The sequence below is a fragment of the Rhinolophus ferrumequinum genome, chromosome 10 (assembly GCF_004115265.2).
Source record: "Rhinolophus ferrumequinum isolate MPI-CBG mRhiFer1 chromosome 10, mRhiFer1_v1.p, whole genome shotgun sequence".
NCBI lineage: Eukaryota > Metazoa > Chordata > Mammalia > Chiroptera > Rhinolophidae > Rhinolophus > Rhinolophus ferrumequinum.
The window spans coordinates 75,571,099-75,586,627 of NC_046293.1; the positions used below are offsets into that span (position 1 = coordinate 75,571,099).

The 15,529-nt window shown below is 35.6% G+C and overlaps 1 protein-coding gene across 2 annotated transcripts in view; it reads left to right on the forward strand.

The window, feature by feature from the left end:
* Window positions 1-15,529, forward strand: part of METTL25 (methyltransferase like 25) — a 92,321-nt gene that overhangs the window by 62,299 nt on the left and 14,493 nt on the right. For both annotated transcript variants that reach the window (XM_033117538.1, XM_033117539.1), the window contains exon 8: window positions 3,098-3,171. In XM_033117538.1, coding sequence (XP_032973429.1) covers window positions 3,098-3,171 — 74 coding nt within the window. The remainder of the gene's footprint in view (window positions 1-3,097; window positions 3,172-15,529) is intronic.

Genomic DNA, 15,529 nt, shown 5'->3' on the forward strand with positions numbered 1-15,529 from the left:
GAAACGGACACTTGAATCTCTGACTCTGGATCCCAACCCCTTCCCTCCTATACTGCCTGTCAACTTAGTGTTTCCTTAGGCGCCTGGAAGAGGAAAGCGCCTTTATCATCATAATGCCCCAATGCGCGTGTGTGGTGGTTCTCAATTTCCCAAGTGCTTGTTCACGTTTACAGTCAGTCTGATGCGTTGGGTATTACACCACACTTCCATGAGCACATGATGCCCAGCACAAGTTGAATCGTGCCTTCCAGCTCCTTTAATTAATTGCAGAGTCCTGACTTGCAGTTTAGTGCCCTTTCCACGAGACCTGTAAAATGCATGTCTAATACATATGCTTGAAGGGTGTTTGTACTCTTTCCGCTCCCTCCCATTTTAACATGCATGAAAGTGTTGATTTATCAGTTATGAAGGCAAGAAAGTAAACTCTGAGCCACATTCAGTTTATTCCTGGAAACGTCCGGCCCAGGGTGCTCAGGAGATGTTGAGTCCCTTCCCTCTCACCCCCCATCCGTATTTACCAGGACAGATAGGTAGTCTTAGTTATCCCAGGAATGCACATTTGAAGGCACTTCATTACTCTCTTTCCTTTCTCTTAGGTAATAGCTGTAACGCTCTTACTCAGGGTAACTTGGGAGTGGTGATTCATTCTGTCCTGTTTGTTTTTTTCTACGTGTTCCATTTCTTTATGTTCTCTTGTTAAAATGCATTTTTTGTGGTTTTTCTGTAATATAAGTATACATTTATTTCTAAATTACCTTGTTACAATTTTATATTTTTTTCAAAAGCATGGGAAATGAGACCTTTAACTATTTTAGGAGTTTTATATAAAAGTCACATAAAATTAAAGTTTCCATCTATTATATCTAATCAAATAAAAAGATAAGAACTAGTAATGCTAATATTTCACTTCCTGCAATAATATATTTCCCAAAATGACTTGAATTTCAATAGAACAAAATAAGAGCAGGCATTAACATATGAAAAGGAATTTCAGTATTTTTGTAAGAGAACTGAAGGAATTTGGGGGGAAGTGAGGGACAGATGATAGAGATTTTTGGTACTGCAGAAATAAATTACTCAAAATGAAAAACTATCAAATGGAAAATATATCCGGAGATGGGAAATTTTGAATGAAATGTTTTGAAATACGAATATTTGGAATATGACGTGTTTCAGGAAAGCTTAGAAATCAGAGATTTTTTTATCTCCAGTCAAGTGGTTGTATTTAGAAAGAGACTTTTATATAAACAGCATGCCTTTTGAAGCTTATGAGTTTGAGCCTGGGCTCTCAACTGTGTGTGTCTGCTTTCAGTGAGTTACTTTAGGAGCTCAGTTGGGGGCTGTGGTATTCCTAACACCATTTCCTACTAGAATCACCCTCCCCACTATTTCCACCATCCAGAAAGGATATACCTTTACGTTCTTTGAAAGTGCCCTATCAAGATCCCACAAGACAGGTATTCTCCCGTAATGTAAGAAGGCAGAGCCATCAGGCAGAGACCCAGGAAATAAAGGTTAACCCTCAACTCCCAACTTGATGTGTTTTGTAGTCTCAGCATCTGGGGCCCACTGTGTAGTAACTTAATGGTAGCTGGAAGCGAGTGACAGTGGAGTAGGTTTTTTGCCTGAGTATACTGGCAAAATTTATTTTGCGCTGAACTCCATCTGAATCCAAACATATTCTAGTTGAAAACAGATATAAATAACAATTTGGGGCTCTGAAGGAGAATAGGAGTTCCAAAAGGATAACTCAGGGGGTATACACATTCCACGGAACTTTATCTTTAAAACTTTACCAATTGTTGGGCAGTTTTTACCTTTCACCTTATTTGACTTCTCAAAAGCATTCAATATTGTTCACCACTCTCCATCCATGCTCATTTTTCTTTCTCTTTTTTCCCCCAATAATAACTTTGCATGTCGTTGCTACTATTATTTTCTGTTTGATTTTCCTGTACTCTCAATATTAAGAGATCTTTCAGGATGTGGATGGAATTTGGTGACTTGTGTAGTTTTGTGGTTTAAGAGTGCCTTTTCCATTACTACAGTAAAGTGCTCTCTCTGTATATGCAGTCGACCCTGAACAACACAAGTGTAAACTGCGCAGATCCACTTTTACACATATTGTTTCAATAAATACCTGTACTGTTTTCTGTCTGCAGTTGTGGGTGCCCAACTGTATGCATTGATCTATGCCATACTTGAGCATCCGCAGATTTTGGTATCTGTGGGGGGCCCTGGAACCAATCTCCCTTGGAATGCCAAGGGATAACTTAAGTTTTGGGGGACTCGGAAGTTATACATGGATTTTCGACTATGTGAGGGTCGGTACCCCTAACCCCAGTGTTGCTGAAGGGTCAACTGCATAGTGATTTTTTACCTTCTGCTTCTGTGAAACTACCGTGCTTCATTGGAGACCTTGTCTTCAGCCATTCCTTGAATCTTTAATCCTTCGGGAAACCTTTGCACCTTCGTGGACACATTCCACCTCTTTTTCCCCAGGAAATGAAGCATTGCCAAGACTTCAGTCTCTGATCCTATGTTCATTCTAACGCTCTTCTTTTCAACTCTACAGTAGCCAATGCTATGCTCTTTTAAGCCTCAGACACATTTTTAGTGTGTCCTTACTTACCTGCTCTTTCTAGGTGTGAATCCTAGATAATATTATCTCTATTCCACCACCATTAGGACAAACCCACGTTCTCTTTTCTTGCGCACATATCCTACTTGACTGCTTGCTCACTTACACAGAGCTGACTCGGCTGGTCATGAAAGTCTGTTTCCACATTTTTAACTGATAAGTACTCCATTGGAATGTTACCTCATTTTTCTTTGATTATACCTTTCCTTCCTAATTCACTATTTCTTTTCTAGTATCTTCTCTTGCAGAATTACTTTCTTAGTGAGAATTAGCCTCACTAAGAATTAGCCTAAGTTAAAGTTAACACTTAGAATGGAAAAATTATAAAATTGTCTTTTATGTTTCACAACAAAGTCAGTTTCCTAATATTCACCTATGGTCCCAACTTTGCAGTACTGATTTGATTTCTGTTATTTATTTTTTTCTTGTGCTCATATATGTCTACATTTTTTTCAGCTGCCTACTGAATCACTCTTCTATCGTGCCGTCCTTCAGGATATTATTAAAGATTGTTATGGCATCACCAAATGGTATGAGGATTTTATTTTAATAAGAACAACTATGCAGTATTGTAAGTGGAAGTGAGTTAGACTTCAGGTGAATTTGTTCAGGGTCACTCACTTCATTGGTAGGAGAAGCTTTGAATTTGAGCGTGTCAGTAAAAAACAAAGAAGTATGCAGCAACTGTATCTTAGGTTAATCATTATTAAAGTGGGGGCTCTAATGATTCCTTTTTGTCCTGAAAGGATGTTGTAACGAAAAAGTAATATATGTAAAATACACTTTAGAATTTTAGAAGTATTGAAATGTTACATATAAGTAATTCAGTGCTTATAGTATTATCATATGAGCAGGAGTTATATTTAAAATGTTTCACAACCAGTACAGCATAACCACTTAACTAATTAGAACAGATATTGATCATCAACAACCATTTCTGCCATTCGGGTCTCTACTGGTTGAATAGTAACCCTGCATATGTTTTGTTTTGATAATGTCTTGCTTATACAGAGAAGCAAGGGGTAGGAGAATGTCTCCATAATACTGGTTTGGTAACTGCTGTACTCAGGCAAATATTTGCAGCAATCTTGGCAAGTTTTATGAATGTCTTCTTTCTAATTACAATTTTAGGATTTTGACAGCCATCTGGTGGTAATAGGATTATTTTTCAAATTAAAGTAACTTTCAGGTTTTCAAAAACTAATCTACACATATTAACTGAGATAGAAGCTATTTTAGATTAGCTAGTATTTCTTTAAAGAGAAAGTCATAAGATTTTCTTTATAAGAGAAAGTTTTTTTTACTGAAAGAATTTATGACATATGCATACAAATATCCGAATAACTGTTGGTTTCAATTGTCATTTCTATGTAGATAACTTCTAACTTTGTATCTCGATCTCCATTCTCTTTTGCATATATTTACTAATCTTCAAAATGTCTATAAGTGAATGTCTCCGATTTTCTTAAAAACTAGCTCCTTCTCTTGAGCTCACCTCAAGATGCTACTAACCCTGTTGAAAAAAGTCACAAAATTATGCAAATCGTGTCCACTCATATAGTGACTACCTGCCTTCTTTTTAAGACTCAAATCTGTTCATAGTTTTGTTTATTGTTCTCTTAATGACTACTTAAAATCATCTACATTCTTTTCTAAACTTTTCTTCTCACTTAAAAATTCAAATCTGTCCAATCCTCCACACTCCTGCCGTCCTTTACTTCTCAGAAGGTGGATGATGGTACTTGTCTTACGACTGCTTTCATGGACCTTTCACCCACATTTGGCCATGTTGATAATTGTTATTTTCTCCAAACTCTTCTCCAGTATCTTTCGTTCCACTGCATTCCTCTAAGTTTCTTTTTTCTACTCTGAACACTTACCTATTTTCTTCTTATTCATCCCCTAAGTGTATTGAAGCATTCTCTGCTTTATACTCAGCTCGTGTCTCTTTATATTTTCTCTTTCACTTAGCAATTACCCTCACCACAAAAAACTGGAATCATGTATCTGGCTCCCGCATCTTTGTAGAAGTTCAAATCCACATCTGTCATTTCATCTGAATAGTTTCACTTAAGTACCTCATAAATACACCAGATTCAGCTACATCTGAAAACCAAAGTCAGCTTCCAACCAATTCTGTTCCTCGTTTTTCCCCTCTTGACATTTTTGTCATTTCTGAGAATGGCATGGCCATTATCAGCTTTAGAAATCTTGAAATCATATGTGATTCTATTCTCCCATTATCAAACCACACATTCTAATTAGTTGCCAAGACTTGCACATTATATTTTTTAACCTAGCAGTTGTTTTTTGTGTGACAGACAGCCTGTTAGATTCTGAATGCAGAGGACACAGTGTCTACACAGGACTATTTCATATTCTAGTTAGGATGGCATGTGCAAAAAAACAACTGAAATGATAGAAACCCATTTCCAATAACAGCAGACTAGATAATTAGGACCAACCCTTATTCCGAGAAAAGCTAAGAACACTGGAAAGGTATTGTGTGCACATGTGTGTGTATTTGTTTTTAATTGGTTTGAGATCATCAGAGACCTGTCAGGGAAGTTAAAAATTATAGGGCAAATATCTACGAGAAGGTGGAAACCAGGAGAAATGAGCCCAGCTTTTAGGGCTGCATTTTCCCCAGAGGCATTCTGAATAAGCAGCTCCCTGCCAATCCACAGAGTGGACCGAGAGGATGAACACTGCTTTCAAGAGAATGACAGTTCAGTGAGACAAAAGATGAGTTTATGGCCTGCTTCGTATGAGGATTCTGTAGGCCCGGTAAACCACTCATACTTGAAGTTAGGTCCCTGGCGGTTCACACTGTACGAGTGAGAGTGAACTAGAAATAAAACAGCCCTAAAATGGACTAAAGCCCCACCTGGCGTCATCGCACACTGTGATTAAAGTACGTTCAAGTACTGCTTCTTCTAGCTGCCCACAGAGCACTGCAGTCGTTAAATAGTGCTAGGACAGTAGTTAATATATAACCATGCAATATGTTGGTATCCTCTGCTGCTATAACAAATTCCTACAAACATAGTAGCTTAAAAGAACACAAATCTATCATCTAACATTCTGGAGGTCAGAAGTCCAAAATGGGTTTCACTGGGCTAAAATCGGGTGTCAGCAGGGCTGCATGTTTTCTGGAGGTTCTAAGGGATAATCCATTTTCTTGCCTTTGACAGCTTCTAGAAGCAGCCTACATATTTTGGCTGTTGGCTCCTTTCTCCATCTTCAAAGCTAGCAGTGTAGCATCTTCAAACCTTTCTCTGAATCTAGACCTCCTTTTCTGCCTCTCTCTCCCACTTTAAAGGATCCTCGAGATTACATTGGGCCAATCTGGATAGATAATCCAGCATGCTCTCTTTATTTTAAGATCAGCAAACTAGAAAATTTAGTTTCATTTGCAACCTTAATTCCTCTTTTCCATGTAACATAATATATTCAAAGGTTCTGAGGCTTAGAGTGTGTGCACATCTTTGATAGAACATCATGCTGCCCACCACATACAAAAAATATGTCTGATTCCTACTTTACAACAAACACAAAAATCAATTCATAGTAATAATAGATTAAAAACTTAACTATGAAGGCAATACTATAGTACTTTTAGAAGATAGTATTGAAGAATATCTTCATAACCTTGAGATAGAGGAAGGATTTATTAAACTAAATACAAACCTGCAAATCTTAAAAGAAAAGATTAAGAATTCAATCACATTAAGAACTTCTGTTTTCTGAAGGTGCCAAAAAAGGAGGGGGAAGTGACCACAGGCACAAACTAATTGTAAGATCTAAAACTGACAAAAGATGACTTTCCCGAATATGTAAAGAATGCCTACAAATCTGTGAGAGAAATTAACCTAAAAGAAAAATAGTGAAAAAACTTGATAGGCCCCTTTACAAAGAGGACTCTCAAATAGCCAATGAACATAGGCTAAGATGCTCAATCTTGATAAGTAATCAGGGGAACATAAAATGAAACCGCAATGGGATGTGATTTTTATAGCCTTTAGATGAGCAAACAAGTTTGACGATACCAAATATTAGCAAACACACAGAACAACTAGAACTGTCCACATTGCTAGTGGGAGGGAAAAATATCATCCCGTTGGAAAACAAGTTAGCATAATCTAATAAAGTTGAAAATGTCTATATATATAATTTGTCTCAGCAGCCCACACCTAAGTATTATATCCTAGAGAAAGTATTTATATCCTAGAGAAACTCGGATACATGTGCTCTTCGAGACATACAAGAATGATCAATGACAGCAATGTTTATAAAATCGAAAATCTAGGAACAAAAAGTTCATGGATAGGAAAATGGATAAGTTGTAGTGGGATCCCATGCCGCAGTGAAAATGGATGAATACACCTACATGCATCGATGAGGATGAATAGTGTGAATACAAAAGTCACAGGAAAAGTCCTACCAGATGGTTCCATTTATATAATTGAGTAACAAGCACAGCTGTATCATTATTTTGAGTATAAATGTATGGTAAGTAACCAGGAAAAACATAAGAATGGAAAAGACAAGTGTGAGTATTGTAGTTCCCTGTGGGGGAAGTGAGTACAGTGATGAGACAGGGAAGACGAGGACTCTATAGGGATTTCAATATACGGATGTTCTATTTCTCAAGTTTGGTTCATTTTATAGACAGTCGTTATGCCTTATACATATTTTATAAATATGTATTTGTGTTCAACAGCAATAAAATTTTAATCTCTTATCCAGTTGCACACTACTGAGCAACATACACTACTGCTACTATCTGTTACCGTCACTTCATTAGCATGATAAGAAAACGAGATAAAACTAGGCAAACGCTTATCCACAGTCTCATACAGCCTGAAAGAACCAGGGCTAGGACTAGATTCAGAGTCCATAAGTGTTTTCACTATCTCATGCTTCTTTTTAATTTAAAATTTTGAGGAGATATTTTTAATGTGAGCTGAGTTGCATGGCTCTTTATATTAACATTATAAATCAAGGTTAACGGAATTGGAATTTCTAGTCAGCAAGAGTATTAAAGACAGAAAATGTGATCACTTAATTCTTTCACATTTTGTTTAGTTTTCCTTGTTAAAGAATTTGTCTTCAAGGGATATACTGTTTTAGAATACCTGAAACATTACTCTGAAAGTTTCTTTAAGTGTAATTGTTTATATAGCCTAAGGTTAGAAGTAAACATTTTTCATCAACTTAAATATATAGCATTTTAACTTTGTTAATTGTAATTGGGAGTTAGCATTCTATATTTATGTTAAAACTCAGTAATTTATAGAAAATTCTTTATTTCCTTATTAGCTCCTATCTGGGAACTTTGTAAGGGGAATAATATGCCAAAGAAGGAATTTCATGGGTAAAACGTTCTTAAAACACTTGGAAAGAGGGCAGGGAAAATATGGGTGTGTACATGTTACTCACTTTATTATTCTCTTTCATAATAGTTACTGTAAACATCTATACAGGAAATAAATAATTTTCTGATGTCTATAATTATGAATTACTTAGTTTTGTTTTGCCATAATCAAATAGAAAAGTGAAAACCAGATCATGAAAACTGGCTCACAAAATTAAAGCTAATTGTTTAATCCATTACATGTGGCCAAATTGAAATTAGCAAGTTTATCTTTTAGATTGAAAAATACAGTAGTTTGAAAATTTTTGGAGCTCTCCTAAGTGATCTCCATTTTCAGCAAAATTTTATGTTTTGATCCTTTAAGTCTTTCAATATCTACTAGCATATAAAGGACATAAAATAAAATAGTTTCATAAATATTTTGTGATGATAGAAAAACTGAATTTTGGTGCTTTCTGTCCTGTGTGTGATTGTTTTAATTAACTTAGTATACATCTGCTTCACCATTTCCTAAAATTTCCTACATTGTTGTTGCTTTCTTGGAAAATGCTACAGTAAACCATGTTCTTACAATTGTATTTTTAGAAAAGAATGTGGGTGGTATAGGATTCACCTGAGTAGAATTTTAATCAGATCTAGTGTATTCACTTTTATTAAAAGAAAGAATAGTAATGCCTTTTTAGCATTCTGACCATGCTTTATTCTGACAAAGGGCCCCTTTTAATCTGTTCTTCCAGTCCCATCATTTATCTTTTAGAAACAGTCATGTCACTTTTCTAACTTCAAAATGTTTGATAGTTCCTCTTCTTTATACTCAAAAACTACAGTATCCTTATTATGCCATTCGAGGTCATTTCTAATCTGTCACTAATATCCTTTGCAGCCTAATGCATCATCCGGTTCTTCTTCCTCTGCACCCCAAGCAGCTGCCCAGGCACATGTCCAGGTGCACTGGATTATTCATCGTGTCCCATGCAATTAATTTTGCACCTTGTATGCTTCCTTAGAGCACGTTTATTTGCCTGGAATGCTCTCCTCCCCGTTTCTGCCACCCTTTCTTCCCATGACCTCTGGCAGGTGAAATCCTAGGCGTTCTTTAAAACCAGTTTAGAAGACATCTCTGAGAGGTTTCTTTTCTCTTTCTCGCCTTCTCCTCTTCTCCCATAGTATTTAATCTGTAATTCACTGCTCTTACTAACCTTATTAAGTCTAGTTAGTTGTCTATTCGTCTGTCACTTACCTAGTCAGCTCCTAATGGTCCGTATTCAGTCTTATTAGAAGAAATGATATATCATAGTGGTTAAGAGCACAGAATCTGAAAATGCTCTTTGGACCCCATTTCCCCTCCAACTACTGCTGTACCATATCTGTTCTTTCCTTTACCAGAAAACTCTTTGAAAGTGCTGCCAATTTCTTTCCCATTTTCTCTTGAATTACCAATCAAATTTTACTTCCATCACTCCATCAAACCACCCTTTTCAGGGGCACTAATGACCCACGTTACTGAATCCCATGGTCAGTTCTCAATCCTTATCTTATTTAGCCTGCCATTACTATTTCACACAATTTACCACTCGTTACTACAAACCTTTTTTCTCATATTCTAGGGAAAGACTCTCACAAGATACTCTCCTTTTTCTCGTTCTCTTTTTTTTTTTTTTTTTAGTTTATTTTGCTGATTCCTCTTCTCTTTCAAACCTCTAATCAATACCTACTACCTAGGTGTTCTCATCATGTTTCATGGCTTTAAGTACCATCTATATGTTGATGAATCCTAAATTTATGTTCCAGTAAATTACAGTCTTATCCTTCCAGTTGCTCAGGCCAGAAATTCTGGAGGTATCCTTGACTCCTCTCTTTCTCACACGGCCTAGATCCAGTCCTTTAGTAATTTTATAGTCTCTCCCATCAAAATATATCTACAATTCTACCACTTCAAGGCCACCAACCTAGTTCAAGTCACCATTATCTCTCATATAGACTATTGTAATAACCTCCCAATTTGCCTTCTTGCTTCTAATTTGCCCCCTATAGTCTGTTCTCTATAAATTAGCCATAATCATCCTGTTAATATTTCTGAGATTTTGCTCACAATCTTCCCATGGTTTCTCATTCATGTGGAAGTAAAGCTAATATGTTTACTGTGACCTACAAAAACTTACATGATGTGGCTCCTCATTAGCTCTCTGATTTCGTTTCTACTATTTTTCCCTTTATGTGTATACTGGTTTTCTTAAAAATGCCAGAAACACTTCTACCTCGGGGCCTTTGCATGTGACATAGCCTCTGCCTGGAATGTGCCCTGCCAGATATCCACATGGCTAGCTCACGCTCTTTCTTCAGTTCTTTGCTTAGAATTATCATGTCTGTGATATCCATCATCCACCATCACTCCTCTCTCACATTTCATATCGGCTTTCTCTCCTATCATCAGCTTCTCATCAACTCTTTTTACTATTTATTACACTACATATTTTACTTATTTGTTTCATTGTCTCCCATTTCATTGTTTGTCTCCCAACTCAAATGATGTTCTGTTTGTTTTGTTCACTACAAATGATAGAACCAGTAATTTGGCTCCAGAGTATTTTAGAAATGCTTTTGAAGAACATGAATCAGATTTTGATTATTCAATAATAACAGTGTTCTCCAGATTGTTTTCCTGAAGAAAAATAATTCTGTAAAAATACTTTGAGAGAATAGAATTTCTTAGAATCAAGTAAATGCTTTATGTAATATCACCCTCTTTAAGATTCCCGGTGCCTGTTCATATTTTAAAGACTCCCATTAGTTTGGTGAGAGACCGCAGACTGTAACTGTCAGGAGCGTAGCAAAGGATCTCTACTGCCTGGTTTTAAATTCCAGTCCTCACTGGGTAATAACACTGTGATCTTGGGCACATTACTTAACATCTTTTTTTTTTGCCTCAGTTTTCCCATGTGTAAACTGGAGTGAATAATAGTGTCTACTTCAAAGGGATGTTATGAAAAATAAATTAATATCTATAAAGTGCTTAAAACAATCCCTGGAACATAGTGAGTGATTGCTATTATTATTAAATCTATTTAACTTTGTTGAAGTCAATGTTTATTTGTTCATACAACCTTTCTTCTCCCAAAACTGTACACAGATTTAATTTATATTTGTAGCACTAAATTTTTTATGGGGCACTCTCTCAAAAATACAGAAAAATCTTGAATGTCATTATTCTAACTCCTCCTGTGACCCCGTTTATGATTTATGTGATTATTTTTCTAACAACTCCAAATGAAATGACAACAAAATTAAGTTCTTGTGAATATTTTCTTTACTGCCACATATATTAAAAGTCAACTATCAAATACTATGAAAGATTCTTCTGAAATATGAATATTTGCTAAAATTTAATATTTTCTGTTAGATGTAGTAAGTCTAGTCATGCTTTAAATCCATAATGGGAACGCAGTGCAACATCCGTTCCCTGTGGTGACTGGTCTGTGTTCTCCTTTCACTTTTTTATATCACCTCCATTTGACAACAAAATTTCCTATACCAGTTAGGCTCTAAATGTTAAAAAAAAAAAAAAATGTTATTCTGAATTGAGTTATTGTGGTATAAATACTTATACATGTAGACAACATCCATTAGAAGTTTTTATCTTAAATTATTAACCATGAAGAGTAAAGCTGGAATGGAATGCATCTCCTATTGAGATGGATGGGGGTGGCCTGTATAGTGCTTTTAGTAAAGAAATCGTTTTGTCTCTGATGCTTCAGAGGACCTCCTGCATCCTACCTCACGGCAATGCCAGACAGTACCGTGCATGAGAGGGATGCATTTTCTTTGTCAAGCTAAAGCTGAAGACAGGCTGTTTGTGAAATGGGATGTGTAAAACAGAATCTGGACTTCCAGGCACCTTCTCAGCTAGTTGATTTTTAGGAAAGTGTGGGTATAAGAAAACAGAGGATCTGGAAACTGCTTTCTTTAAAATCACTTCCAGCTATAGTTAACCTACTACATTCCATGATAAGTGTCCACTGCATGTCTGTACAAGCAGTAAGTGAAACCTCTTGTACAAGCAGTAAGTAAAAGCAAAACTTTTAACAACTCAGGATACTTAATTAAAAAGTAAAATACCAACACAGTGATATTACCAAAATAAATACTACCTCACCTAAAATTTCCATAGAACTGTACAGTTTACTGTTATCTTCCACGGGCATTACCTCATTTACATTTTTGCCCTATGAAATAGATGTTACCTCCATTTTCTCAGTGAGGAAATTGGGGCTCTGAGAGGTGATTTGTTTACAGTAGGTAGAATTTAGATCTTTTGACTTCTCGTCCAAGTGTTTCATTTTTTTTTTCTAGTACAACACCATTTCAGAAAGTACTCTTGATTATAAGAGTTCTTATTGCCAAAAAGGCAAAACTTTGGATTGTGGCCTGAATCTTTCTCTTACACTGCTGTCAGTCATGTTCATTGGACAATCTGCTATGTGTGAAGCACTACCCTCTATGCTCTTGGATACTGTGAGGACTGGCAGATAATCTGTGAGTCTGTGGACTCTGCCCTCAGGGAGCTCATTCATAGTAGAGGACAGACTTATACATGTTAAAAAAGGTAACTGTTGGACATTACTGGAAAACCAGAAGAATAGTACTATTTCTCTTGTTCAGAATAGTAAGCAATGTTTGCAAGTAAGTCCAGCAGTCCTGTCACAGCAAGAGCCACCCACTGTTTGGCACGGCGCCCATGCTTTCTGGGCCAAATAACTAAGGGACTCATTGTCTAATGAGTAAGATAATTAATATAGAAAATTAATAATATACAATGGCAACATAGAGAGGAATCATATATAGTAAAATTTACCCTTGAAAATTCCTTACATTTCCTAAAAGTACTTTATACATGATTTTCAGTATACAACCCAGTGCAGTAATTAAAATATGTAAAATGTTCAAGTACATATTGTTTGCCTGTCTATAGTATAAAATACACAAAATATTTTACAATATTTTTAATGACATAACCAAGTGTATATTGAATTTGTGTAGGATTCAACTCTCTATCCTTTGGTCATGTGACATCTATCATATAGTAGGTAGTTCTAGGATATGGGATCAGAGGGAGGTTTTGTTTTGCTTGCTTGCTTTTTTCAGACAGAGAAACTTCAGCATTTTCACATAAGAGTAAAGATTCAGCAAGTAAGGGAAGTTCAAGATACATAAAAAGAAGCAGAGATGGTATCTATATCTCTTACCTTAGGCATTTTCTGACAGAAAGCAATTACATTAGCTATGTTAATCATATTAATTAATGGACAGTAGGCTTTATTTACCTTCACACACTTCAGCAAAATGTAAGACTACAGTGAATCTGTAATGTTGTAATATATAATTATCAAAAGCAGACTCTAAATCTGTAGTGTTATATAATGAGAGAAATGGGGTTGGCACTTACAAAAATTAAAAATGGAATTGCCCCATATGCCATTTGTTATTAATCCTGTTCTGCCCTTTTGTGTTCCATATAGTAAGTTTCGACATTTTTCTTGGGCTGCCTCTTTTTTATTTTGTTTCTTAATTAATAGAGTTGCAGTATTTGTCCTTAGGAGGGTATAGACCCTACTAAAGGCTGATGAATGAAATAGTCTCCTTGTAACTAAAAGAACAGATTGCGTTCTGCATCATAAATTCTCTTTGCAGGCATTATTTTTAAGAAAGATAATTTGAAGATACCCAGACTTTAGAGATTGGTGCCGTGTCCTACAAAAGTAACTTTTTACCGCCAAAAGTTCTAAAAGTCTGACTCACTGTACTTAATCACATGTTGCTTTGATAATTAAATTGGCATTCTGCCTTTCGTAAAATATATGTATATATATATAATATATATAACGTGTATATATATATATATATATATATATATATATATATATATATATATATATATATTAATCAAAATGGAACCATCGGTACTTCCTTCTTCTCCAGTACTATGAAAGTAATAAACCAATTTTTTCAGACTTCTTTAGCAATAGCACTCTATTTTCAAATACATTCCTACAAACGAATCAAATAAATTCAACAGATTTTTGAAAAGGACTTATTTCTTATACAATTACACTTTCATTTTTTATGGAAGACAGTAAACTTTTAAAGTACCCCTTTGGAGTCCTTAAGGAGTACAGTTTAAAAACAAATTGTTAAGAAATAAAAACAAATTGTTGTAACATAGTTCTAAATTGTACGTGTTGGCCTAATTTTAGTATGTTACTATGTATTCACTTATTTTCGTGCTACTGTTGTTGGAAACAGACGTTTTGAAATCCTGCTCTATGAAGTACTTAAATCACACCTAACTCTGTGCTCTCTTCTGCTCACCATCATGTACTTATCACATTGGTTATAACATTTGTTCACCTACCTTCCTTTATACACTGTAAAAGATTTCTTATAAACTGGGGATGATTTTACCCCAAGCACAATCACAGAAAATAACCACCATTTCTTGACTGCCACTTGGAAGTAAGCCAGATACTTCTGACTGGCCCTAACTGCTGAGAAGTTTAAGCAGTAAGTCTGGCAATACATGATTTGGAAAGAAAAGACATCCTACCTGACGTCCATCCCTCATATAATTTTGTAACTCTTAGTATTTACCATCACTAGTGCACTAATGCACTAAGCTCCTTGCCCTCGAGCAGAGCAGGAGGGCCCGCAGAGCTTTTCTGTAAGAATATACACAGACACACTCTTGTAGGATGTCATGGAGCCTGCCCACTTCTGTTTGCCTATAGCACACAGGTGGGCATCCTTCCTCTGCAATTTAACAATATTGAGTATGACTCCTGTTGAAGTACTGTATTGTGTAATGTTGAGTAGCAGTTAATATCCCAGATTCTGAAGCCAGACTTCCTGGATTCAAACTTTGGGCAGTTTACTTCACCTGTCTGTGCTTTAGTTTCACCATCTTTAAAATGAGGATAATAATTTGACCTACCACGTGGCGCTGTATGGATTAAATGAGTAAATGCAGCAAAGGACTTAAGAGTCTCTGGCACATAGTAAACATGAAATAAATATTAGCTGTCATTATTTGTTTTGTTTACATTGCATTTTCCTTATATATTTGTTCAGTGGTTCTCTGTATGTTTTAAATTACACTTGTTTGTTTGTATAGTTAAGCTTGTCTGTACCCTGTCTGCTTGACTAGTAAATAGATCTACTTATGGTATTAATGCATTTTCCTGTTACAGTCTAACTAGATGTTTTGTTTCTGCAAAACACCTTAAGAGCCTTTTTAAGATGAGAAGAAATTAACATTAAATGATATCTTTTAATTGTCACACAGTTAATTAGTTCAATGTTCTGTGATATGTAAGAGATACATATCTATTATATGATGTCTGTTATACATAAGATACATAAGTATGTATAGGATCTGATAAGTACACAAAAACTTATTAAAAAAATGCAATTTCTGCTTCCTGGATCCTATACCTATTCAAATGACTATTATTTCAAAG